The 25,425-nt window shown below is 42.4% G+C and overlaps 3 protein-coding genes across 6 annotated transcripts in view; 2 read left to right on the top strand and 1 right to left on the bottom strand.

The window, feature by feature from the left end:
* The window catches only part of pmpca (peptidase, mitochondrial processing subunit alpha), a 68,134-nt gene extending 64,377 nt beyond the window's left edge, over positions 1-3,757 (top strand). Inside the window, exons 9-14 of the mRNA XM_084024331.1 lie at positions 409-501; positions 589-707; positions 1,355-1,445; positions 1,659-1,721; positions 1,837-1,981; positions 2,087-3,757. Coding sequence (XP_083880457.1) covers positions 409-501; positions 589-707; positions 1,355-1,445; positions 1,659-1,721; positions 1,837-1,981; positions 2,087-2,256 — 681 coding nt within the window. The 3' untranslated portion in view covers positions 2,257-3,757. The remainder of the gene's footprint in view (positions 1-408; positions 502-588; positions 708-1,354; positions 1,446-1,658; positions 1,722-1,836; positions 1,982-2,086) is intronic.
* On the bottom strand, positions 2,532-9,728 carry inpp5e (inositol polyphosphate-5-phosphatase E). Of its 4 annotated transcripts, none has more exons than XR_014598144.1 (11): positions 8,208-9,240; positions 7,457-7,580; positions 7,268-7,365; positions 7,050-7,174; positions 6,801-6,920; positions 6,454-6,561; positions 5,939-6,100; positions 5,699-5,814; positions 5,431-5,567; positions 2,797-4,891; positions 2,532-2,737 (listed from the first exon to the last, which is right to left on the bottom strand). XR_014598144.1 is itself a non-coding variant. In XM_084024327.1 (11 exons), exons 2-11 carry the CDS (start codon positions 9,029-9,031, stop codon positions 4,759-4,761), a joined length of 1,947 nt encoding a protein of 648 aa, XP_083880453.1. In that variant the 5' UTR covers positions 9,032-9,100; positions 9,708-9,728; the 3' UTR covers positions 2,532-4,758. The 4 variants fall into 4 exon arrangements, 3 of the variants coding, with proteins under 3 accessions (XP_083880453.1, XP_083880452.1, XP_083880454.1); XM_084024327.1 differs by adding an exon at positions 9,708-9,728 and having other exon boundaries at positions 2,532-4,891; positions 8,208-9,100; XM_084024326.1 differs by adding an exon at positions 9,656-9,703 and having other exon boundaries at positions 2,532-4,891; positions 8,208-9,100.
* A 1,253-nt stretch (positions 9,729-10,981) lies between these two features.
* LOC311022822 (gamma-crystallin M2-like) lies at positions 10,982-13,000 on the top strand. Its single transcript, XM_084024389.1, has 3 exons — positions 10,982-11,582; positions 12,342-12,584; positions 12,700-13,000. The coding sequence occupies exons 1-3, from the start codon at positions 11,352-11,354 to the stop codon at positions 12,976-12,978; spliced, it is 753 nt and encodes a 250-aa protein (XP_083880515.1). The 5' UTR covers positions 10,982-11,351; the 3' UTR covers positions 12,979-13,000.
* The last annotated feature ends 12,425 nt before the right edge of the window (positions 13,001-25,425 follow it).

The raw sequence follows: 25,425 nt of genomic DNA, 5'->3' as shown, positions 1-25,425 counted from the left end.
GTTTACAAGTTTTGTTTGTACCTGATTTGGCTATAAATGTAGTGTTCAGTTAGCATTTATGTGGTGGATTTATCTATCGTAAATTTGGCCATGAACAAGTTACTCAAAATGTGATTACTTACTTAGTAATGTCCTCAAAATTTTCTTCTGTAGGTTAGCAACTTGTTTGTCTGCTGTTACAGATGTTACAGACTTCTTTTTTTGGAATTTTTGATCTGCTCTTAATTTGATATTTGATCAAATGGAGCACTCCTATTATTAAATATTAATTTAAATATATTAAACGTGAAGCAATAGTTACTTAACATGTTGCCCATTTCCAAATCACATTAAAATGGGCAGTACTAATAAGCAATACCGTGGTTAATCTTGAAGGTAGGATAATAAAATCTTCTTTTAATCCGTCAGATGGACAAGGATATGTCAGACGTGAGCCTCGGCCCCACCCCGATCCCAGAGCTCACCCACATCATGATCGGCCTGGAGAGCTGCTCCTTCTTGGTGGGTGTTGTTAGTGGCTGGCTATCCTGAAGGGTCTCCAATCATGTTAGCTGCAAGCTCCTGCAAGTTCCTGTTTTCTTTTCTCAGGAGGACGACTTCATCCCATTTGCGGTGCTCAATATGATGATGGGTGGAGGTGGCTCTTTTTCAGCAGGAGGACCTGGGAAAGGCATGTTCACCCGCCTTTACCTGAACGTGCTCAACAGGTGAGTGTCTCAGAAACCTTTGCTTAGCCCTTAAGCTGCTACTCTGCTACTGTCAGAGCTAGCATGGAGCCCACACTGTCACTAACTGCACTCCCTGAAAATAGTATAACAACTTTTGGAAAAACAAAAAAGCTATTTCAGACAGAAGCATCTACAATATGCTTTTCAAAGATATGTCCGGGAAACTGATTCAGTAGTGAAAACAGGTTAAAAAGATAAAGCTGGGAGCTAAAGCTACAGACCACAGTGTAAACATGAACCACCACATAGAGATCGAGACAGAAGGAGATGAAACTAGGGAACAACAATATTACTGTCAAGCCGGGTGTTTATTTACTGTTTCAGTCATTAAAAAGCAAAAGCAGGATGTGACGTGTAGTGAGAATACCTTCAGTAGCTTGTGTAGCATAGAAGTGCTAACAGGTGTTTATGATGTGCTAACATACTCTGCTAATGCTAGCTCCACAGGTTTTTACATAGAAACGTAATGTTTTGGAAACATTTATCTCCTGAGTGTTTTCATACTTTTAAACTAGTCTCTTGGTCTAAGTTTCTCATGGGAATTAGAAACATCTCTAATTATATTAAGTCAATGGTATAACACCAGTCAGTTACACTTGTCTCATGGTTTTCCATGTCTCTTGTAGGCATCATTGGATGTATAATGCCACCTCCTACCATCATAGCTACGAGGACAGCGGTCTGCTGTGTATCCATGCCAGTGCAGACCCCAGACAGGTGGGTACTGGCTCAGGACAGCAGGGTTCAACATGTAGTCTTATTGTACCATCCAAGTAGCTTCTTTTTTTCCCTTTTGTTTTCTTTTTTACCACAACTTTACTCTTGAATGTTTTAAAAACTTTCATGTGGCTTTCTCTTATGAATGTTTCCTTATGTGGTCTTTGTTGATGTTCATGTAGAGTTCTTATCATTACATCAATTCATCTCCAGGTGCGGGAAATGGTGGAGATAATAACCAGAGAGTTCATTCAGATGGCTGGCAACGCAGGAGAGGTAATGGCTGTGTTCCACTATCAGGACCATCCACCACAACTTAAGCAATAGTGATTATTGATTAAAGAAACAAAGGTGTAACATTCAGAGTTTTCTCATCCCCCCATATATCCAGATGGAGTTGGAGCGGGCCAAGACTCAGCTCAAGTCCATGTTGATGATGAACCTCGAGTCGCGGCCGGTTATTTTTGAGGATGTTGGTCGCCAGGTTCTCTCCACAGGAAAGAGAAAGCTGCCACATGAATTATGTGATCTAATAAGTGAGTACTGAACAAAATGTAGCAATCACATGATACCTGTGTAAGAGAAAAAATGACATTTTACCCTCCTTGTATATTGTCAACATATAATTTCCTAATTTCCAGGCAACGTGACGGCCAGTGACATTAAGAGAGTAACCACCAAGATGCTGCGCAGTAAGCCGGCAGTCGCAGCCCTGGGAGACCTGACAGAGTTGCCCTCGTACGAACACATCCAGGCCGCCCTGTCCAGCAAGGATGGACGTCTGCCCCGCATGTATCGCCTCTTCAGATAGACCCCCTCATAGCCATCGAGCCGGTCACCACCGGCAAACATCACTGTATATAAACTGGACTGGAAAATTACACTAGCGTTCCCTCCCACCACCGAACTCTACACAGCTCACGCTGGGAGGGGACTAATACCTGGGCTCCAGACTAAACCTCTGAGAGTGGGGATTTTAATGAAAAGTTACATTTTACTCTACAGTAAACATAATCTACATACAGTTGGAGTATCTGTATTTATTGCTTGTGGGCAGGAAAGCAATATTACATTATTTACTGGGTAGATTTTCAGGAGTGGGTTTTAAAGAGACAATTCACTCCAAAGCCAAAATGTGTGAATTTCTCATTTCAAAATCCAAATCCCACCCTGTTACATGTCAGTTTATGAGTGAACGATGAATGGAGTAGACTGTGAAAGTAAACAAGAGAAGGGGGCGGCTAACATCCCCAGCACTGTCTAAATTGTTTTGTTTGTTTTTTGTTTTTTTACTGAGCTCTCAGCTTTCAAACCCGTCAGCTCTCTTAAAACACAGAGCTGCACCTCAAACCTTCAAAAAACAGTTGAAAATCTTACCGTTTCTACAAAAGCACTTCGTAGTCTACATTTACAGACACAGGAGGCATTACACACAGCGATGGTAAACGGGATTAACGGGACGAACCTCACGATTGTAATTCAGCTCCACGGTTTCTGGCACCATTGTGTTTCAATTAGTGTAAAGAGATTGATTTGATGCCCTTACAACAACAAAAAATGTATATATACTTTGCTTGCTGACAGAGAATTGGATAAGGAGAATTTGTTAAATATTGAGCCACAGCCAGTCGCCCGTTAGCTTAGCATAGCATAAGATTTACTGGACTTGAAACGGCATACCTGGCTCTGTAAGAGAGAGATCTACCCAGCAGCACCTCTAACACTCAGGCAGTTATCATCTTTTATTGCCCTGTTTGTCTCATTGTTTTGATCAGGGCAAAAACCTAAGTATAAAAGCGACGATTAAGCAGGTTCACAGGTGTGTACAGGACCATTTCTTGGCTCTGACCCCGTTGCGAGGCAACCAGATGAGACTCCATGGAGTTGTTGGCCGTTCCGTCTCACAACCCCCCTAAAACAGCAAATTGTTGTTTTCATGGTGACTTGTACTGATAAAACAAACGAGCCACAATGTGTCAATTCAGGAGCTTTTAGAGGTGCCGTTAGCCGGAGTTTGCTACAGCTGGACAGTTAGCCGCCGCTCGCCGTTTCCTGTCTGTTTAACGTGAGGAGAGCTAACCGGCTGCTGGCGTTTACACTCACACACGTGAAAATTACGGTCTCTTTTGAAGTCTCCTCTGCGTTCAAATTGACCAAATTTAGAGGTTCACATTTGCAAACAAAACGTTTATTAAAATGCACAAATACCGTATTTTATGAGAATATCAGTGGCTTCTGACTAGTTTGTGAATCTGTATACCAAGTGGTAAATAAATGTAATTACTTCCATGAATAAAGTATTATATTGTAAAGGTCATGCATTACAGTGCAATGAACAAAAAAACAAATGTGTTTTAAAACATTTATTACAGAATGTTACATAATGGGTTGCATATAAAAATAATTAGACAAAGTTAGGAGGTCTTGAAATAAAAACAAGACAGGCACTTTTTTTTTGGAGCGGACTGCTCTTCATGCTGGGAAAGAAAGTTGTGGTAAATACAGTACATGGACCGTTTATAGTACATGAGGTCACACAGCAGGGAAATGAAAGGTAAGGCATTGAGTTACAGTAAGTAACACTTAGTGACAGGCGTTAACAGTGTAAATGTGTCATACAAAGTGAGTTCCTGCAAAAAAAAGTTAAATAGAAGCTGTCAAATACTTTTAATCTCCCTGAAATTCCACAGTATCATGTAGAAAGTAGTAACCACCTCATGTTTGTAGCATCCTTCAATGTCATGCTCTTGAAATAATTTCTTTAACCTCCCTTCTCCCCACAGTCACGTTTCCTACATAACATTAAGCTTGGAGTAAAATTCAAGTCAAAATCCTATGCAAAACCTATGGAAGACGCCTAAATTACATTTAAATGTGCCACCAAAATGTAGTTATGTTTTGTTTAGATTTGATAATCAATTCATGAGGCATTTAACACTGAAATGAGCATTTAGAACATTGTGGTTTGTGATGCTTTTTGAACACCTACAAAAGAAATTAGGAGAATGAATGTGGTTACACAGAGCATTTAAGGTTAGACACTAGAGCATGTGAGCAAAGAGTATGCCATGATGGCAGCCCCCCCTTCCCATTCTGTTTCAGTCATGTCTGAGTAGAGGGGGCTGAATAAATAAAGGCCAGACCGCTGCTGTGTCGTTAACCTCTGTGTGTGTCTGACCTTAAGGTCCCTGCCCTCAAGTACAGCTGCACACAGACAGTTCCTAAGAATGCCCAACAGGGGGCTCACTCAGTTACAGTGACTAGCACTGTGTAGTTAAGACAACTCTGGCTTCTTTTTGGTCCTTTTCCGGCTTTAAGAGATGGTGCAGATGGTGCTGCTACCCTGGTGCTTCATGGCCTCCCTCCTCTTCAGCTCTCTGGTGATCCTCCTCCTGATTCCCTCCAAGTACAAGCCTCTGTCAAACTGTCCCGCTCCCAAGGGAATACTAAACAACACAAACAGATGCAATACACATGACTTATGAGGTCACAATGACAAAAAAATAACTCCAAAATATAGGGCTTAGTTATGTACACCATAAAGAATACGGAACAATTAGAAAATGCTGTCAATATTTTTAAAATTATTGCGACATATTTGCAAGGAGATTGGCTAACTGTTATTTATAAACTTCTCTCACTAAAACTACAATGACTTTACTTTCTAACTGTATTGGGACAAAACAGTAGGAACCATTTAACCCAAAACAGCTTCATTTTTAACTGTGGTCAAAGCTACAAGAGACCAGCACACTAACATACTTAACTAGAGGAGGCAGCTTCATTAAAGAAAACAAACGTTATGCATTGATGTATATAATAACAACAATAACACTGAACTCAGAAATGAAGCTGACTGACGGCAGTTGGAAAAATGCAACTGTTACTTTTAATTTACTAATTACAAAAATGTCAATATAGTGAATGCATTCTTCGTAAGATGACACACTTCTAAGGTTTGTTTTTAAACGCCAGTGGGACTCACTTGTCTCTGCCCGGCCTGAGTTTGACCTGGAAGACGCTGATGACGGGCCGATGGTCTGAGGTCTTGATGCTGGAGCAGCTGGTGTACTTGACCACTTTTATGTCATCAGCCTGCCTGCTCCTGAACAAGATCCTGTCCTGTGAACAGAGAGGTTTAACCGTGCTGACTTCCAGTTCAGACTGTAATGAGAGCAGCTACACGAGTATAAGAGTGCCTTCCACCGAATGTTTGGCTCATTTTGGTGGCTTCCTTTTCTGTTTCAGCTTACCGTGTATGAAGGCGTTCTCTGTTTAGACGTGGTGTCATAGATGTCGCAGCCGACGTCGAACTTGTATGTGGGGCGGAAGTGTATTGGTGCCTCTTGGAAACCTTTAAAGATTGAACCTGGGAGGAAAAAGAAGCACATTCGCACAGTGAGAATCAGTCAAACACAACAACCTACTTCTATAAAAAAAAAAACTTTTAGAAATGTTTTCACAGAGATTTAGCCTCCAACATGCAAGCATACCCTCTTTCATTTCCTTGGAGAGCTGGTCATGCTCCAACAGCTGGCGCATATCGCCACCTACTGTGCGGTTCATGATGGCCTCCACGTCGACCCGGTCTTTACAAAGCCGAAAGTTAAAATCTCCAAACCAGAAGACCTGGTCGAATCTGGTGGTGACGTCGGCTGCAATTAAGAATCACATCCTGTGACAACACCAAGGCTCCAAACTAAGTACTGAATATGAATAACAATGCATTTTATTCTTCACTGAATAGCAGGTCTTTCACGAAAAAATATGGTCATGGATACAAAACAAAAACAAAAAAGTGAAGGAATAACCTTGTTGAAGACACATTTGTTCATGAAAATAAGTCAAATTTATCCCATAACCAGAATAGTAAATATTTGAGGAAGATGAGATTTTAACATAGAATATGAGGCTAAATGTGTTTGTTTGATCGTGTTGGTCAGCTGAGGTTGCAGAAAAACCACCTTCATGAATTGTTTGGGTTTTGCACAAGGTACGAGAAACTTACATGGTGTGGAGCGGTACGGGTTGGTGTCTGGGAGGCCTTTGGGAAGAGCTAGAGCCTCGATGATCTTGTTGTAATCGAGAACCCTCTCATAAACCTTGGCATCTCCAGCTGGAACAAGACCAGATTCAGAAATACTTAACACATAAGTTTGCCTCGCTGTCAATGCTGCGATGTTTAAATGCAAACGTGTAATACTAAGTGCAGATGTAAAAGCAGTCATGGCCAGTCTAATAACACAAACATGCCTCTCATACAAGGTGTGGAGGGACTTGCCAGTATGCTGAAGAAGTAAAAATGATAAAATTACTTATTTATTAATAAATTAGTTTTCTTTCCAAATTACTTACAGGTAAAATGGGAAGTGATGAAGAGGAAGGAAGTGCCAAAAAAGGTAAAGGCGATTCCCACTGCCCCTTTGGTCTTGATCTGAGAGATGATCCTGGTTGTGACCGTGGCGTGCTCCACCTCTGCGTGGGTCAACAGGACAAAACGTTGTGTCAGAGCCTTAACAGTGTAATCAGGTGGACTAAAACTAACAAAATCCACCACATCAAAAGTCATCACATCATTTTGGACTAGAGGAGCGAGTCTGTTACCTGAGCAGAACCAGATGAGGTCCCTTCTGACAAATACAGTGAGATACAAAACACCATGCGATGCTGCATACAGCATGACGTAGTAAGGTCCCAGAGTCTCCTGAAGACGAGTTTCCCACTCCCTTCTGCACACACATACACATGCACCATCGCCATCAATCATAACAACTCACTTTTATTCCCTGATGATGATTAGAATCAAACAAACCATAAGATACCTATCAGGACAGCCCTCCTGGACCCCAATAATATAAAAGTCCTGTGCAAATCCGGAGTCCGTTGGAAGGAGGAGGTCATCTAAGTTAGTTGGAAGGCCCTGAAAACCAAAGAAACTCAGTTGGTGTCTGTGCACACAATAACAAAAGACTGGGTCAGTGAGATGCGGCAGAGTCACGCGTCTGTGCTACCTTCTCTCCCTGCATGTTCCATGTGGCTATGTAGACGCCCACTCTCCTGTCGGGGAAGTGGCGGTCCAGCTCCTCGGCCCCGAGCAGGGCGCCGCTTCCCAGCACGCTGCCCTCCAGAAAGCTCCTGGAAACGGCACATTGGAAAGGAAAGTTAGCGCTACCAAGGGAAGCCACTAACTAGCCTAGCAGAATGCAGTGTAGGAAAAAGCAAGGCTGTTGTCTCGGATGTTAAGTCAACAATTTAAAAATCAAAATACTCTTCCCTATGGTGCATTGAGACTAGACTGAGACACAATTATTGCTGCTCCTGCCATCAAAAACTGCAGTGAACATCACCTCTGATCTTATGCAATTCCCCATCCTCTCTGCAACGTTCCCCTTCTCCAATCAGAATGCACAATCAATACTACAAGAAATGTAGGGGATACAAGACACTGTACATAATTCTTATGCAGTGCCTGAGCAATTTTCTTTTGGTATAAGCGCAAGGTAGTTGAAGCCTGGCCAGAGCTCAGACTGACATGGTTTATGCGCTAAGACTACATTATTGTTGCAATGGATAAAACTATTCACATCCGGTTCTAACTTTGCCTAGTTCTATGCTGTCTCTTGCCTATATCTTCATTAGGACCTCAGGCACCCTTTAAACAGACCGGCATTGAATAGCCACCGGATAGAGTGAACTCTACAAAAGAGCCTGAGGACGACTCCAGGTTCATCATCTACATGGTCATGACATTGCCTACAGTACCTGTTCCTCACATCCTGGGGTCTGATGGGGCTAAGCACGCTGTAGGTGGACCTCAAGGAGTTGACAGAGGCACTATCCGAGCCCATGTTCTCCAGAAGCCGGCTGTCGCTCAGGTTCCTGTGGAGTCTCTCCCCGAGTTTCTCTCTGCTCAACATGCCATAATCTAAGCAATCCCTGTCAATCCTATTAGCTGCCCTCAAAGTGGCTGAGGCAAAGCTCTTCTCCAGAGCAGGCAGCGTCCCCGTGGGTTGCACCGGAGACAGACGCACCTTGGTGGGCCTCGCCCGGTGGTCTGTGGGCTCGCTCTGCTGGCTGCAGGGCCTCCTTTCATACTCGGAGAGACTGCTCCCTCTGTCCCGGAAGACAGGGGATCCTGTCGTAACAAAAGAGAGGGGTTGTCTCACATTGGAGTCCTGGTCGGTCCTGATGTTGGCAGCATCACTGAGAACAAACCCACCTAGAGCTGGATCTGTTTGGTCCTCTTTAAGCGAGTCTGTGGAGGAGCCGGTTCCAACAGGGTCACTCAGACTCTCCTGGCTGTTTCTCAGCCTCCTGCTTTTCACAGTCTCCTCCACTGAGACACTTTGGTTGGCCTTCGACAGCCTGGGCAGTGAGGGTGGCCGAGGCTGGTATGGAGTGATCTCTCCCTCTGCATTCCTTGCTGTGAGTTTGGGGGCATCATTGTGCTGCTTGCAGGTATTGGATTTGGATCTGGCATCTACTATGGAGGCCTTGAGTGCCCTGCTGTCTCTGACAATTGAATCTCCTCTACCCGGAGCTTCACAGGTGTGATGGTTCGGGCTGTCCTTTCCATTCTCAGTCATCCTCTCGTGATGTCTGAGACTGTCTGCGGTCAGGTATGTGGAGCTCGCTCATTGCTACCCGACATGCACCTGAACACACAGGGCAGAAAAGATCAATTGTGGCCTTAAGACGAGTTAGTTTAGCCAAGTTAACAATACAAGGGACGGGTTTTTTGTATAATCGGTGAACTTGCTTGTTACCACCAAGACACTTTCAATAAACGTGGGGAATTAGTTAGGGCTAGTACTGCGAACTCTAGTTACCGCTAGTTAAATACATACTAGCATCGTGAGCTAATTGTGCTAACGTTAGCCTTTGCGGTAGCTAGACACCGACACTTCAGTCGAACGTCACGTTGTTTTGCAATGGCAACAAAAGCTCCGTGAGTTCTGCTTATTTATAGGAATATATAGCTAAGTTTATATGTAACATAACGGTCCACCGCTGACTTCCGCTAACATGATAGCCTATACAGTCAGAAAAGCTAGCTATAACACGCTATAGAAGCTATATAACGTTACATGCTAGCTCAGCCGACGTGTGAAGCGAACGTTTATAAGATGTTATTAACAAACGGGTCGTGTCGGCAGTTGGCGTCTTATTCAACTTGTTATTTCACTGTTATTACGTTGAAGTAAAGTTACCTCTGGTTTACTGTTTGGTTTGGAGTGGCTAATTTAAGAGTAGCTCACTTACCGGTACTTCCCTAGCAACGGTTGACAACAGATGTTGTTACCAAGAGAGTCCAGACAGAGTGCAGAGCATGGGTCACAGCGCCCCCGTCTGTTGAGAAGTGTAAGTACACGCAACTCAAATGATGAATGTTTTGGTACTTTATCTCTGATTTTTTTTAATTTGATCTTATTAACAGAACATTTGCAAGGTGTGTCAGCATATAACATGTCATATTTAGTTGATAAATGCATGTCAGTATCACATTGATCAAGATATTGTTATCAGTATAAAGTGTATTGTACAGTATATGATAATTGTTATCTGTTTTATATGTTAATAATACTTGCATGTGCATGTAAATCCTGGATCACTGTTTTTTTTTCTTTCTTTATTTAATAAAATCTACTCTTGTGGCTATGTTGAATAAACTATTGTGAATATGAGGTTATAATTGCCGTGATGTGTAAAACTGAGCAGTAGAGTGGACTTAACTTACTGTTGAGACATTGTTTGTCCTCATAGGACAACATTTGCGAAATTCCCGTCAACACAAGTAGACATCCAGCTTATGAAGAAGCATGTCAGTCTGTCCATGTCTCTTGCATCCAACAAATCTCCAATGTCACCATCCAACGTCACTTAAAGACAAAATCAAGGTTACACATTTTATTTGTGGACAAAAACTGTATTTGTACCAAGATTTTGGTAGATAATGTTGAACTTACCATTGGAAAAGCAACAAAATAAATAAATAAAACTGTGTCTGATTTACCTTACCTTTACATTTACTTGACCTTTTCTCTATTTAAGTATTTGACAAACAAACAAACATAGAAACATGTTACAGCTGCCTAATTAGAAGGATAGATTTCCAGATTTTATTTGCACAAAATAAAAAGTCTCAAACATTTTTCAACTCATATGTATTTGTTTTCTTATTAAATGTCTCATAGAGCAGAGCAGTCAAATGCTCAATACAATGAACACATTTGCACATAAATCAGAAAATTTGATTGTGATGTGATGATATCCTCACACTTAAATAATTATGTTAAATAATAGATTTTGTAATTTATATATTTTAGTGTTGAAATATCCATATTGGTATAAGTGATTTCCAAAAGTGACAAGTTAAGCTATTTTAATCCACAAAAGTCTCTGTAATCTAATGTAAATGATGTATGATTTAAAAATACAGATGTCTTTTATTTCCAGAAGACATTTACATTTATTTTTCCCTTACATCATCCAAAACAACCGTTTGCTGTAATTCATATATTTTCAATTTTGTTTTATATATTTGTCACCTTGTTACTGACTCACTTAATCACTCGCATGATGTTTCTTTGTGTACTTATATGTAAAAACTCTTTTTGCCATGATTAACGGTCAGAACATGATCATTTACTATGTCTTAGCGTGTCGCTGGGTGCCGCGAAAATTATAAAAGTGAACACAGAAAAACCTTCCACATGCAATTGTGAAATTCAGTGACTTTGCAAATGGCACACTATGTGTCAGGAACAAAAAACAACTGTTGGTTGTTTAACAAAAATTTTGTTGCTGACAAAACGGCGTAAGGTTAAGGTCTGACCTCTGATTGTTAACCCTTTGACCTTTTCTATGACCCGCTGAAAGGATTTCTGAGCCGGCCGGCCCCTGGAAATGTGGACAATCACTCCATATTCTGCACATTTCTATGGCACTGTTGCTGGCTCAGGGGGTTTAGACAAAAGGGCCAGTCTGTGGCTCAGGTATAAAAGCAAAGGGTTAAACCAGGTAGAGTACAGTTCTGTGCAAGAGTGTCAGCAGCAGCAGTACCAACAGCAGCAGCAGCAGCAGCAAACACCACTGACCAGCAAAATGACTTCCACTGGCATGAACAACATGAGCAGGGTAAGCTCTCTGATGATTTTCATAATGTCACTCAGACTTAACGGCTAAACTGTGCATCACCTCTATGTATGCTGTTTACCTCAAAGCTGTTATAATCTATGTGTTTTTGTTTTCGGGTCTTCAGTTTTAACTGTTAAGGTTCGCTCTCACAGCTCTTGTAATAGTAGGTTTTTTGTTTTTGAGAAGTTATATATATATATATTTTTTGGCCACAGCAGGCAGTTGGTTTAACTGAAACAGCTCTAAAAAGGTTAGCTGCTCAGCACTAAAGGGTGGACAGAGAAACGCACCACCTGATAAACGTACTGGAGGATTTAACGGGTCCAAATATTGAGGGTCAAATATTTCACTCAAAAGTTGGTGAAGTCCATAAACAGCTACAATAAGAGCAGATATAGGACTTGCATTGATCGAGAGGTGGAGAGAAACACAGCTCCAAATAAAGGCTGATGTTGCGTCATATCTTCTGCATGTGTGAATCGGCACCTGTATTGTGTTCACAGCTTGTTTCTGCTGCCCCCAGGTGGCCAAAAAATAAACCACACCAAAGTCTGCATGTTTGAAACTGCACTTTAAATTAAAGATAGTAGAGGGAAACCCCAAGCTATCCCGAACAGCACATCATCTGAAGAAAGCTTGATTAAAATACAAAGTTTTTCCCCTCTAAAAAACAAATTGACTGTGCAGCTTCAACCCAGGACAGCTGTGTCTCCTCATGAGCCTCACGTGTGCTAACCAAAGGCTCTGTCTCTCCCTCAGATCATCTTCTACGAGGAGAGGAACTTCCAGGGCCGCTCTTATGAGTGCATGAGCGACTGCCCCGACATGTCCTCCTACCTGAACAAGTGCCACTCCTGCAGGGTGGAGAAAGGCTGCTTCGTCGTGTACGACCGCACCAACTACATGGGCAACCAGTACTTCATGAGGAGGGGCGAGTACGCTGACTACATGAGCATGATGGGCATGAGCGACTGCATCAGGTCCTGCCGCATGATCCCCATGGTAAGATCTTACACCTGGCTAGATTCACTGTAGAAAATACAATTCTTTTTTATATATATAGCATATATCTAGAGCTCATGCTGAATAATAAACGTCCTCCTCTTCGGCACCACAGCACAGGGGTTCCTACAGGATGAAGATCTACGAGAGGGAGAACTTCGGAGGCCAGATGTATGAGCTGATGGACGACTGTGACAACGTCATGGACCGTTACCGCATGTCCAACTGCATGTCCTGCAACGTGATGGACGGCCACTGGCTGATGTACGAGCAGCCCCAATACAGAGGCAGGATGATGTACGCTAGGCCTGGCGAGTACAGGAACTTCATGAACATGGGCAACAGCGGCATGAGGTTCATGAGCATGAAGCGCATCACCGACTCCTGCTATTAGACTCTCTAAGCACTGAATAAAACTGTCATAACCCAAACTGCTGGTGTGTTCAGGTCATTTTTTGTTCCGAGCATTCACTCTTCATGCACTTCTTACCAATCAGAGCTTCTTTAGCTCACAGGGAGTTCACCAAGAGAGGGGTTGTAGACAAAGATGAGAAGGTTTCTCATTTTCATGAAATCATTTGTTTATTTCCCATCTACATCTATAACCAACAACTCACATCTATAACCAACAACTCACATCTATAACCAACAACTCACATCTATAACCAACCACTCACATCTATAACCAACAACTCACATCTATAACCAACAACTCACATCTATAACCAACAACTCACATCTATAACCAACCACTCACATCTATAACCAACAACTCACATCTATAACCAACCACTCACATCTATAACCAACAACTCACATCTATAACCAACAACGCACATCTATAACCAACAACTCACATCTATAACCAACAACTCACATCTATAACCAACAACTCACATCTATAACCAACAACTCACATCTATAACCAACAACGCACATCTATAACCAACAACTCACATCTATAACCAACAACTCACATCTATAACCAACAACTCACATCTATAACCAACAACTCACATCTATAACCAACAACTCACATCTATAACCAACAACTCACATCTATAACCAACAACTCACTTCTATAACCAACAACTCACATCTATAACCAACAACTCACAATCTCCCATCTCTTGGCAGATGCTATGATTGTGGAATTGAACAGACAAACCTGAACAATCTAAAGAAATATTATTAATGAGCACTGCAATGCACGAGACTACTTTATGATGTTTCTAATTAGTCACATCATACTGTATAGCAGTCATTCACAAAGACTGGGTCGGGACCTGCAGGTGGCTCACAGGAGATTTTACTTGAATTCATTTCTTCCATTGTCTTTTAGTAAACATTGATATCCGCAGTTCACCTTTGAACCACACGAGGGAGCCGTAATATTTGTATTGCTCTGATAATTGAAGCCTGTCTAACACCGAATCTATTATGAAAGGCTGTTATGAATGTTTTTGTTTAACTGATGAGAGGATATTTATATATATATATATATATATCAGGAAAAGGGTGAGTCACAAACGGCAGGGCTGATTAGGGAGAGTGAGAACAGGTGTGTAGGTGGGAGGGGATGTATATATATATATATATATATATATAAAGCTATTTCTGTTTATTGTATACATTCCTCTGCCATGTAATAGTCTTTATAGCATATATTGTATATTTCAGAGCTGTCAGGTGATCAGGTTTTGATCAGGTGATCGAGGACTTGGTTCAACCTGAGCCAGCTGTCTCCAGGCCCTGTACTCTCCTGTCCCTCTCCAGACCTGCAACCCTCCAACCGTCCACTAGAGGCCCTCAGACTTTCTTGCCAGCTTTGGTCACCTGACATCCCGTCCCACCTACACACCACTCTCCCTAATCAGCCCTGCCGTTTGTGACTCACCCTTTCCTCACACCCTGCCTGTTTGCTGATGTCCCCAGTCCCCCGTCTCCACACTTATGAAAACTCTGTGAGGGTTTAGTTCAGTCCCTCTGAGAGAATGACACACAAATCCTAAAAAAAGGTAAACAAAGTCTGGCACGTTACATCTACACACAAACAGGTTTTAATATTTAATGTGCTATAATATTAAATTCAAGTTTATTCATCAACCATTTCTTTTAATTTTGCTTATTGAAGCTGTTTTAACTACAACAAGTAAATAGGTTATTTGACTGTTACCTCAACACTGGTAAGACACATTAAGAGCCTGGAAAACGTTCAAAATTAAAAAGTAAAACCCACAATTGTAGATAACATGATTTGTATTAAATTCCTGAAGGTTCAGGACTTTGGGCCTGGGGGGGGGGCACTGTAGTTGGGCCTCTGTGTTGCAGAGTTGCCATGTGCTTGTCCTGCCTGTCCATTACTTGTTTGAGTCCGTCCCTTTGCTGCCTTGTGCCCACTAGCTGTGACAGCTGGAGGTTTTCTAACTGCAAGTAAAAGATCCAGTTATTTTTCTTCGTCGTAGATGAGATGCCATAAAAAGAAGGGTTGTACATTTAGAGTTTGTGTCAGATCAGTAATGATAGTTTTCCATGTGTTCTGTGCATCAGCGCTGTTTACCATCTGTGTAGTTGGATTTGCAGCTGAGTTGTAGTGATATGCAGCGCTGTCTGCTTTGTCTAAAATAAGGCTTGCCGGCTGCAGTTGTTGCTCTGAGCCGGAGGAAGTTTAGTCTAATTCACGGTGGAATTCAAACTGTTGTGTCTGGATTCTTACATAGGAAACTTGGACGTTGTCACATAAATAGTGGAATAGAGGAGATTCTCTGATTATGTTAACACTACAGTCAGAGTTGTTATAGGATGTAAATATTGTCTTCTTGTCTGGTTCCTATTGGGAAGACAATGCCAGTCACACAGGTCGACACAACCATTCTGGTTAGATTATCCAGGCGACAACTTCCACTTGTAGGCCAAAGTGCTTAAAACGTGCATTCTCTCTGTTGGCCATCAGGGGGCCACTCCTCCTGTTCCAAAAAGAAGTCTGATTACATGTCTATGAGAAAATTAACCTATTTGTTATCTCCAGTAAACATGAGTTTATGGTCCCAATCTCTAGTTTAAAGTTTTCTTCAATCCAGCATGATTTATCCTGAACATCAGCACCGTGTTTATGTCCCCTCAGGACGTATTACTGTATGTCGTAACCATCATCTGCTCCAAATTTGAATTTGACCAATTCGTTGGTTTATGATAAAATACCTGAAAGCTTATTTGTTTTCAGCATCAACATACTTTAATTAAAGCTTTATTTAAAAAACGCATACATACGTTACACATTTTTTGGGTTTCACACCTCGGAGTAGGATTATAGATGCGCATGTCTCTCCATCTTTCTTCCTCCTCCCTCTTCCTCCAGAGAACGGCCAATCCAGCGAGCGAGCGAGCGGGGAATCGATGCCCTGATACGAGATTGAGCCTAATGAGGATCAGAAACATCTTAATAAAGACCCATAATCCACCACTTAATCCCTCATTACAGAATCATCTGCATTCACTGGTCCTGCTCCGCACCGCCGCAGCGACGGCTCATCTAGGCCCATTGTTCTGCCTCGCCTCATCTTTCACCCAGGTCTACGTCTCCCTTTGTCTCCCCGCGGTGTCAGTTATATTTGATCTGCTCTCATTAGACTTTCAGACGAGATGAGCCTGAAAATAGTGCTTTTGTGTGCACTTCTATGCTATCTCCTGTCTGAAATGGAAAATGAGACATATGCTTAATGAGGGGCCGATGGACTGGGACCTGCCGTCCGACACAGAGAGGGGGATAGATGGCGTATTGTGTGACAGATACTGTGGAAGAGCTCACTTTCCAGGCAACGTTGGTGTTGTGATTACAGACTTCTGAGAGTGTGAAAATTACAAAAAAAAAAAAAAAAAAGTGGGACAGATGGATTAAAGTTTAATGCTGAGCCCTGGAAAGAGTCGGAGCGTGTGGTTCAGTTAAATGCAGCATTAACAGAAAAGTTGGAAGTTTTACTCAAGTTTAAAAAAAACTATCCTCAAGTATATTTTCTTACAGTAAAGACAGTAAGGATTAATACGCTAACCCTCTTGTCATACATTTCTCTGGTCTTTGTGTTTGTTGCTCATGAGCCCTTCATTTCTTGAGCTCCAACCTCCGCTGTAGCAGGATGCTGCTATGAGTCCTGTGGATGGGGATCAAAATGCCACGGGAACTTCGCCTCATCCAGATCCACTCCTGTTTGGACTAATGAAGGAAGTTAATGTAGAATTATGCGTTCAGAGAGGAGGGAAATCTCTCTTCCTGTAGCTGAGATGATCCTCGTGAGGCTCGGATAATTAGCCCCATGAAGGTGTGGAGAAAGCTGATTCTTTAACCCGCACTACCCCTCCCTCTTCATTACTCTGTGTACTGAGGTGAGGAGGAGGTGGAGGGATATAAAACAAAACAAATAAAACTCATTAAAGGTACCCGCGTGGCTACAAATCCCCCCTCTGCAGTCTGCCGAACCACCGCAGACATCATTAGCTCCGGTCAAAGGGGGCCATCGTTATTCTGCCTGGATATGAACGCAGATCAAAGCTCGCTGTAGTTCATCGTCTTTTAACCCGAGGCAGGATTCTCAAACTCGGAGCTGCCTTTTTGGCAGGTTTCCATTTTTTCCCTTCCCTGATCCGGGCCGGCGGAGACCCAGAAAATCACTCTACATAGCACGGGCAAATCCTGAGATGAAAAAGCTTAAATGATTTCACCAATGATACACCCGTGGCGTTTTCTCGTTGTGGAGAATGAGAGTTAATATTTGATGCTGCAGAAATGGATGCAGGTTCTTTTGTAGTACCGTAAGAGAAGTTGGGTGAATCCTGGAGGAAAGTGGTTTTCATGTACGATGACAACTTGGAGCATCAAGAGGCCCCATTTATTTTCCCACGTTGCTTTAGCCACAGCAGTATAGCGAGTCAGCACGCTAACATGCTAGCATGCTAACATGGTTGACATTTGTCTGCAAACTTGTTAGCTAGTTAGCAACCAGACTTACAGATGTAGATGTTGTTAAATTCCTTTCAGGCATATTTATGGTATTGGGCTTCTATGTATATAATTAATATAAACTTGGCTTAAAAGCACATTTGGAAGTAGCAAATGACATTTCCTCTCATTACTACTTTTATATGTCATGGTATTATTGGTGTAATTACGTGCTTGGTACTAGTTGATGTAAGCATGTGTCATATAAACCTTGGATTTGTAGTTAAAACACTGAAATAGATCTTTTCTTTGAGCATACATTGTTAAATCGGTGCACAATATGACAATATGACCGTGGATGTGGTCTAAAAAGTGCATTTCACCTGGACTGGACAAAGATGTCCCAACAGCTGATCAGTATAACAAGTAGCGGCTGAATCCTCCCCAGAGGCCATGCTTCGCTCCAACACGCTGGTGTAATCCACAACAATCTCCCGCCTCATTTCACACACATTTGCATCAGTGATCGTCTGGGTGTGACCCCTCGACCCTGCCGGTCTAACGTGTCTAATAAGGTGTGTTATGTGTCTCCTCGGGTATGATGGCCTGCAGACAACTTGATCTCGTCTGTGCAAATTACCCCATTTACATCCCACACTTCCCTCCTGCTCGCATGTTTTGTTTTTTGTACCTGTTGACAGAAACAGAGGCAGGTGTGGGGCTTTTCCTCCTCGGGGCAGCTGCCGAGTGTAACCGCTATCAGACCGAGAGAGAGGGCATGTGCCAACAAACACGCTCTACTAATCACACATGTGAGCATCTGCAGCCAACAGACGGCAAGCACACGTTACAGGCCTCGGGGCAGCCGGCTGCACAACTGGCTGCAGCCGGCCGGTACAAGCACCACAAATAAACATGCAGACACGCCTCTCACACGCCTAACCACCGCTGAGATGAACTCTGGATTTGCATTGCTGACGACATGATATGCTCTGGCTTAAACACACAAACTGAAGAGAGTGGAAGAAATGCTAATACTTGGATTGTTTCATTAGAAAATGTACTCGTACTTCTTTACACTTAAAGATGGAGGTGTTTATATGTATTCATTCAGCAATCCGGCCCTCTTGAGATCACATTGGCTGATACGTTTTATGTGAAGCCCGTAAACTAAAGTGAGACTGTAACCCCTGCTAAAGGGCGTCATTGTGTTACAGGCTTACAGATGCATACACACTTTGGTATACAGTCAGAGTGGACTGGTTATACTGGGATTGTTGATATTGCAATGGGGCAGAGGGTCAGAGTAGACTGGTTTTATTATGCATGAGAATGAACGAGCAGAGACTTTTGTGGTGAACTCACAGAAGGCCTTTCACACAAGTGAGTACAACAACAAACTCATTTAACTCTTCCAGATGAGAACGTCTACAATCACATCACATGGATCTTTCTTTTGCTGTAATGTGTTTATTGGTGGCTGCAGCCCCCGTGGTGTTTATATTATTTATACAGCTCCATGTTGTCTGCTTTGGTAAAGTTTTATTCTGCTGTTGATACCATAAGATGTCAGGAAAATATATTCATGGGTTTAGTATTTATTATTGGTCACATTCGTTTAATTGTCTTGCGTTTTGTTTCCTTTCTGGTTAATTGTAGCGAAGCTGCACTGAGGGAGGAGGTTGTATATTTATAATTGTCAATATGCTCAGGCTGCAAAGTGTGACTATAGAAATGGAATTTATTGTTGATTTATTATTGTTTATAAGGGCTCGTGTTGCTTTTTGTCCTCCTTTGCCAAACCTTTGGCCATTTACCGTTTTAAATATGGAATCTTAATCTCCAAAGCAACCATAGTAATTGAATAAACTAGGACTGATGCTCTTTGTGTATTTTAAAGGTATGCTATGCAGGATGAGGCTGTAAAAACAAAGAACCTGATTTTAAAAATGCAGCATACAAAAAATGTATTCATGCAGGGATTTCTCATGATTTATGATCATCTCGATGAATGTTATTTGACTAAAATATATTGTATTGTATTATCTGTCTTTTCTGAACAAAATGTTAAGTGATTCCAGTCTGTTTACGTGCCATTTTAAGAGTTTTATTATTATGATGATTATCCAGATAATATATAACATGAATCGCAATTATTTCAACTAGGGTAATGGTGAAATTCTCATATCGCCCCAAGCCTAATCCCAGATCAAACCTGCCCTGGAGAAGGAATGTGGGCTCTGGTGCTGCATGCGGTTTCCCTCTGTGTGCTCATCATCCCCGGCTTCTCCTCCGTGTTTGTTGCCGTTGGAAGCCGCGCGAAAAAAGAAACAAACACTGGAATCCAGGCGGCTCATAACACCAGATACTCAGGAAGTGGTGAACGGAGAGCGGATGGGGCAGTAATGAGAGAAAGCTGGGTCCTTGTGTTCCACGCACACTCCCTGCAATGGTCAGCGGCAGTGGGTTCAGGCACTGACCTCTGACCTTGTAATGGAGTGGCACGTCGAGTGTGGTAATCAGCACCAACATGGATAACACTACTGGCTATGACCAAACCTTTCTCTAGATATACGAGCTGCTGTCACTCTGAATGTCTTGGTAGCCAATCTACGACAATCTCTCTCTCTCTGTGTGTGTGTGTGTGTGTGTGTGTGTGTGTGTGTGTGTGTGTGTGCAGCTCCATAAAGTGGATTTCTAGCACTTTTCTTCAGATAAACAGCTGCCTGCTGCATTTAAAAACACACCTAATGAAAGGTTTCTGGACCATGAAACTAAAACAACAAGCTTAAACGTGCTAAAAGTCTTCATTCAGCTGATTAGGGTCATAATTCTCCCTCTAACATTAATCATTTCATCCATTGTTAATGTAAAAATATGCATAATAGCAGCTTTAAATATCAACATGTGCTGCTGCAGTAGTACAACATTTGAATGATCATCTATAGTTTCTAATTTGCCAACGTTCCCTCTGCAAAGCCCACATGAGGAGCTGAAGTGATGAAGAGGGAACTCTTCATGACCTGAGTCTGCTTCATTGGATTAACCTCTGACCTTCGTCACATTATCCACTTAGCAGGTTGAGAAGGTAAAACACGTCCAACACCAGTAGCTGAGTTCACTTGCTGATAAAGTGTCTTCAAGATGTTTACCCACACTCCAACCAGTTTGATGTTTTTGTTTATTTTTCATTAGTATTGAATCAGAGAACCCAAACTTTTATCATCTTGGTATTCCCCTTTTTAAGAATATCAACAGCCGCTGACGTTGACTTGAGTGAAACATTTAGATGCAGAAGGCCTTTGACTTTGGTCAGGATTTATATGTGGGACGATCTGCCTTCACCAATGAATCTACAGCCAGGCTCCATGTCAGAGGCTGCTGACATGACCTCAGGCAGTTCTGGTGCTGATGAGGCCCCGATGACCCGCAGTGACCTCTGACCTCTGTTCTTTAGCCCAGCCCTTTTAATATATAACCCCAGCACATCAGCTCCATATGGTGATTCAGAGAGGAGAGACTGCTGGAAGCCAGTTTAGTGTTTATTTACGTCTGCATCAGTGGAACATATCAAACTTCATGAAGATGAGGAGGGTCAACGGGTTATCAACTGTACTGTAATGATACACTTCATGTGTTACGAGGTCGTTGTTTTCTTCGAGGCTTGGCGAAGCTTTGAGAGTCACTTTCATACAGTGTTAAAGCGTCGTGTCAAGAGGGAAGGAAGGTTTATATTGCGACTTTTGTGCCACTACAGACTTGTTATCGGCTTTATCTGGGGCTTCTGTAATCCGCTGACGGGTTATCAGTATCTGCGGAGGCCGCGGCGTGGGCCACGCTGTTGACACAGCTGCAGCCTGGGTGTATACGTGTCCAGGATGCACTTCGCTGCCGCCCGCCGGCCCCGCAGCTTCACCAAAACACAAAGACTGGAAAGACTTTCTCCCACAACAAGATGTATGAACCAGACTATGTTCACATGATTTGATAGGTTGATAAATCATGCTGCATAACTAATACTTGAGAATGATCATGATTTATAATTCTACACTACATGTCAAAATAAAATGTTCTACTTTAACTCCATCCCTCGATCAGAATTAGGCATGAGACGAGATTTTATGTCACAATAAATAATTACGATTCACAGCATTAGTAAGATATTCATCAAAATAGGTTTAAAACAATTAAAACGGCACTAAAACATACTGGAATCACTTTGCATTTAGTTAAGAAACAAATAGTTTTATTGCGTCACAGATCATCTTTTCTACGTGAACATCCTTTTTAGTGGAAAACAATTAAGATTATCATAAATCATAATGTCTCCCTACATCAATAAATGCACTTTTAAAATGTATATTTGTATCCTGTATTTTTCAACTAATGCTCAAGTTTTCATGATAGCCAGTACTTGCCACTACTGCAATACTGAAGCATGTGAGAATCCAAGAGTTTTTCTGGTCCATTCAATACCTGATATTGCCAGCAGGAGGCAGTGTTGCTGTTACACTCGCTTGTATCTCAGGTAAAGTAGGATTCTCCAACTCTCTCACAAAGCCCAACATCTGAACCACAGCCAGACAAAGAAGACTCGGCTCTGACTCTTTGCCGACAACACTTCTGAGATGCCGCCGGGATCTTTCTCTCTGCTCTGGTATCAGCGTTTCAGAGTCTGGGAAGCCCTGCCCTGTAGGCAGAGAGGAAGCCACTGTGGTGCAGATCCTGCCCTTTGTCTAGCCCCTCACCTTGTCCTCAAACTGTGCTCAAAGATCCAGCTTTGTGTGAGTGTGGGTGTAATGTATGCGGGGACAATGGTATCAGATGGGCCCTCCACGGGACAAGTGTCCTGAGATCTATATTTAACACTCCGTATCCATGTGTTTTGTTGCAGAGGAGTGTAGGTTTTCTGTATTGTTGTGTGTAGGTCGGGGGGCTGATGGCTGAGAGGACATCCTCTAAAGTATAGCAGGTGCTGCGGGGACGGGGCGTCCCCAAGGACCAATAGGGAAGAGCCCTCTGTGTAAGGTGCAGTTTACAGGCCTGTGAATAGAAAATCTGAGAGGATGCTACACAACAATGTGTGCATTTAGGTGGTGCGGTGGCAAAAAATAGATTGTCTGAACTACGTCCTCCATCTCTATTCCTTCAATAGAAGTATTAGATAATCTCTCAACTCAAGCCTTTATTAATGAATTAATTAATGCCAGATAATCCAACAAACATGTAAGAGGAGATACTGTTGGCCAGGAATGTCAGGTTAAAGAACAAACATGTTGTATTTATTTCATCTTCAGTGGGGAATAGAGAAACGATACACACATATCCTAGAAGGTGGACATCTCTCTCCGTTTTACAGTAATCCCTTTGACATTTTTCACGGAGGATCTGAGGTCACTTCCTGTTTGTTCTTCCCGATTGCTATCCTGAATGGCCCAGCAGCTGTTTTCCAACAATCCAGGAAGTCCGTTCTTAATTTGTTATGCCTCCATCACCTCCTCTCCTTTTTCCTAATTCTCAAAGAAAACCCGGCACAAAGCAGGCGGCCACTTATCAGTCGATGACTTGAAACATGTTTGTTTACAGGCCGTCACGGAGCCTGGGGGAGAGGCCTCAAAGCGAGCTGCCTGCTGGGCTTCAAACCCGGGGATTTGGTCCCTCGGTGCGGCGTCGGGGGCCATGCTCCCGCTGCCATGTTCGACAGCGTCGACAGCCACTCGCGGGGCTTCAAAGAGCGACGCGGCGGCTGCAGATGTGTGACTGCTCACAGGGTCCTAATCTGTTCAGAGGACGGGGGATCCGATCCGGAGCTTTTTTCATCCAGACGCACAGAGACACGGCTTTTTCCAAGAGGCCTTCTGTAATACAGTGCATTAGTAAGATAAAGGCCTCTCCTCACAGCTGTCTCATGCTGACAGACTCTTGGAAAAACCGGCTCGGGGTGGATCTGGGAGGATCCTTTCCTTCTCTACCGCTCTATCTCTTCCACAGGTTTCTGTCTTCGCAGCCTCACACTTCCTTTCAAACCCTTGAGCTTGGCCTTTCTTTTTACCCATAAATCTCTCTTATCACTGTTATGATAAGGTCTCCTCGTGGTGCTGGTTCATAACAATGTGCACTTAACTGCAAAGCCTCAGCCATTTTTCCTCCAGAGTTTCTCAGGCATATGAACTATCAAACACTATGAAGCCCCACTCCCTTAAAACACCTTAAACTAAATAATGGTGTTTGCTATAGCGGCCAACGATCCCTTATTGGTTTACCTTGTTCCAGCTAAGAATACATCCTCGAGGTTATATGAACAGTTGCTCTGTGGAGGGATTACAGCTAGGGAGCGGAAACTGTTTTAATGTTCATACGGGCACCTGCATGTTGTTTTAAAACACACTTGACATGTTTTAACCTATATCCTTTTATTTGAAATATCTGGCAAATCATCAATTTAAGATGCTGTTTGGGCACTCAAGACGAAACATTAGAGCTCTAATTAACATATTGTGTATATTTTAAGACATGTATTTTGAAAATTAATTAATTATTAATCAAGGATGTTATTAAGGTTTATATAACCGGCCAAAAGACCATAACTATTGAAAGCACCCTGATTTTAAAAGCCTTTAATGGACAAATTGAGTTGGGCTTCATACTTCCTTCTTAATCAATTTACATTTTTGTTATAGTAAAAAAAAAAAAGGGGAGGGAGGGGGGGTATTTAGTCACAGTAGTTGCTCCTGTCCAATGAGAATGAGCGTTGGGTCTGGTTGTGTTTGTATTATGAGAGAGGGAAGGCAGAGTGATGGATTGAAGTCAGTAGACGGGCAGCAGACGAGCCAGGACACCAGACCAGGGAGGAAGGGAAGTAGTAGAGATGAAGAGAGGTTGGGAGGGAGGGAGGGAGGGAGGCTGAGCCCCAGACGTCACATCTGCCACTACAACTCCCCAGGGGCCTCCGGGGCATGGGAACTTCTCCCGTCTCCACCCAACCCCCCCTCTCCATGCTAGGACCGGTCCCTCCACCGGCCTGGGACCTGGTCTGCCTGGCTGGGACCCAGTTCTCCCACTCGTTTCCCTGACACACTACTGTTGTCCCTTTTTATATTCTTTGTCTCTTCCTTCCTTCTTTTTTGTTTTTGCCTCGTTGTACGTCTACTTGTACAAGCCCCAACACCCACACTGTTGATGCCCACTCAGGATCACAGATGATCATGTACGTTCATATGAATTCATGGATCTGACTCTCTACTCCAGTGTGCTGGATTTGAAATGAAATTGTGAGAAAGAAGTTAAAGTGCTGACTTTCAGCATTAATCTGAAGATACTTCCAATCACATCATAAACTTTTTAGGCATTTTAACCCTTAAAAACTCAAGAAGAGCTAGTCAATTCATTTGTTTGTGTAAAAATGGTGACTGACGGGTTTAATCTGTGTGTGTTTACATCCACAAGTGAGCTCCCTCGCCTGAGGAATACTGTGAAATATAATAATAATAATAATAATAATAATAATAATAATAATAATAATAATAATAATAATAATAATAATAATAATAATAATAATAATAACACATTTATTTATTGGTACCTTTCGTGGCCCTCGAGGTCACCTTCTGTCACATAAAATTAGATCGAAGACCTCTCGGGTGTCCTAGTGGTAGTAGTAGTACTCTTCAAGATGTGGACTATATAAACATGGGTCTCCCTGATTTGAGTCCAACTAGGGACGTCCTCTTTCTCTCCCCTCATGTCTTGTCATCTGGCTCTGCCAAATAAAGGCAGAAAAGTGAACCTAAAAGTCAAGCTGAAATTAAAAATGCCTTTTTAACATTTCTGGATCACATCCACGTCATATTGCACACATATTTAACAGAATTTTAACAAATATACCCAAAAATGTTTTTTTAGGAAGAT

Source organism: Eutrigla gurnardus, assembly GCF_963514095.1.
Source record: "Eutrigla gurnardus genome assembly, chromosome: 13".
Taxonomy (NCBI): domain Eukaryota; kingdom Metazoa; phylum Chordata; class Actinopteri; order Perciformes; family Triglidae; genus Eutrigla; species Eutrigla gurnardus.
This window is presented reverse-complemented; position numbering and strand designations above follow the sequence as displayed.

Excerpts from the sequence above, each read along its gene's own strand:
- inpp5e (XM_084024327.1), bottom strand. The coding sequence starts at position 9,031 with ATGACTGAGAATGGAAAGGACAGCCCGAACCATCACACCTGTGAAGCT. Across the intron at positions 5,815-5,938 it reads CTCCAAGGAAATGAAAGAGG|GTTCAATCTTTAAAGGTTTC; the intron begins GTATGCTTGCAT and ends TTTTCCTCCCAG. Across the intron at positions 5,568-5,698 it reads AGAGAACGCCTTCATACACG|GACAGGATCTTGTTCAGGAG; the intron begins GTAAGCTGAAAC and ends CTCTGTTCACAG.
- LOC311022822 (XM_084024389.1), top strand. The coding sequence starts at position 11,352 with ATGTGGACAATCACTCCATATTCTGCACATTTCTATGGCACTGTTGCT. Across the intron at positions 11,583-12,341 it reads GCATGAACAACATGAGCAGG|ATCATCTTCTACGAGGAGAG; the intron begins GTAAGCTCTCTG and ends TCTCTCCCTCAG. Across the intron at positions 12,585-12,699 it reads CCTGCCGCATGATCCCCATG|CACAGGGGTTCCTACAGGAT; the intron begins GTAAGATCTTAC and ends TCGGCACCACAG.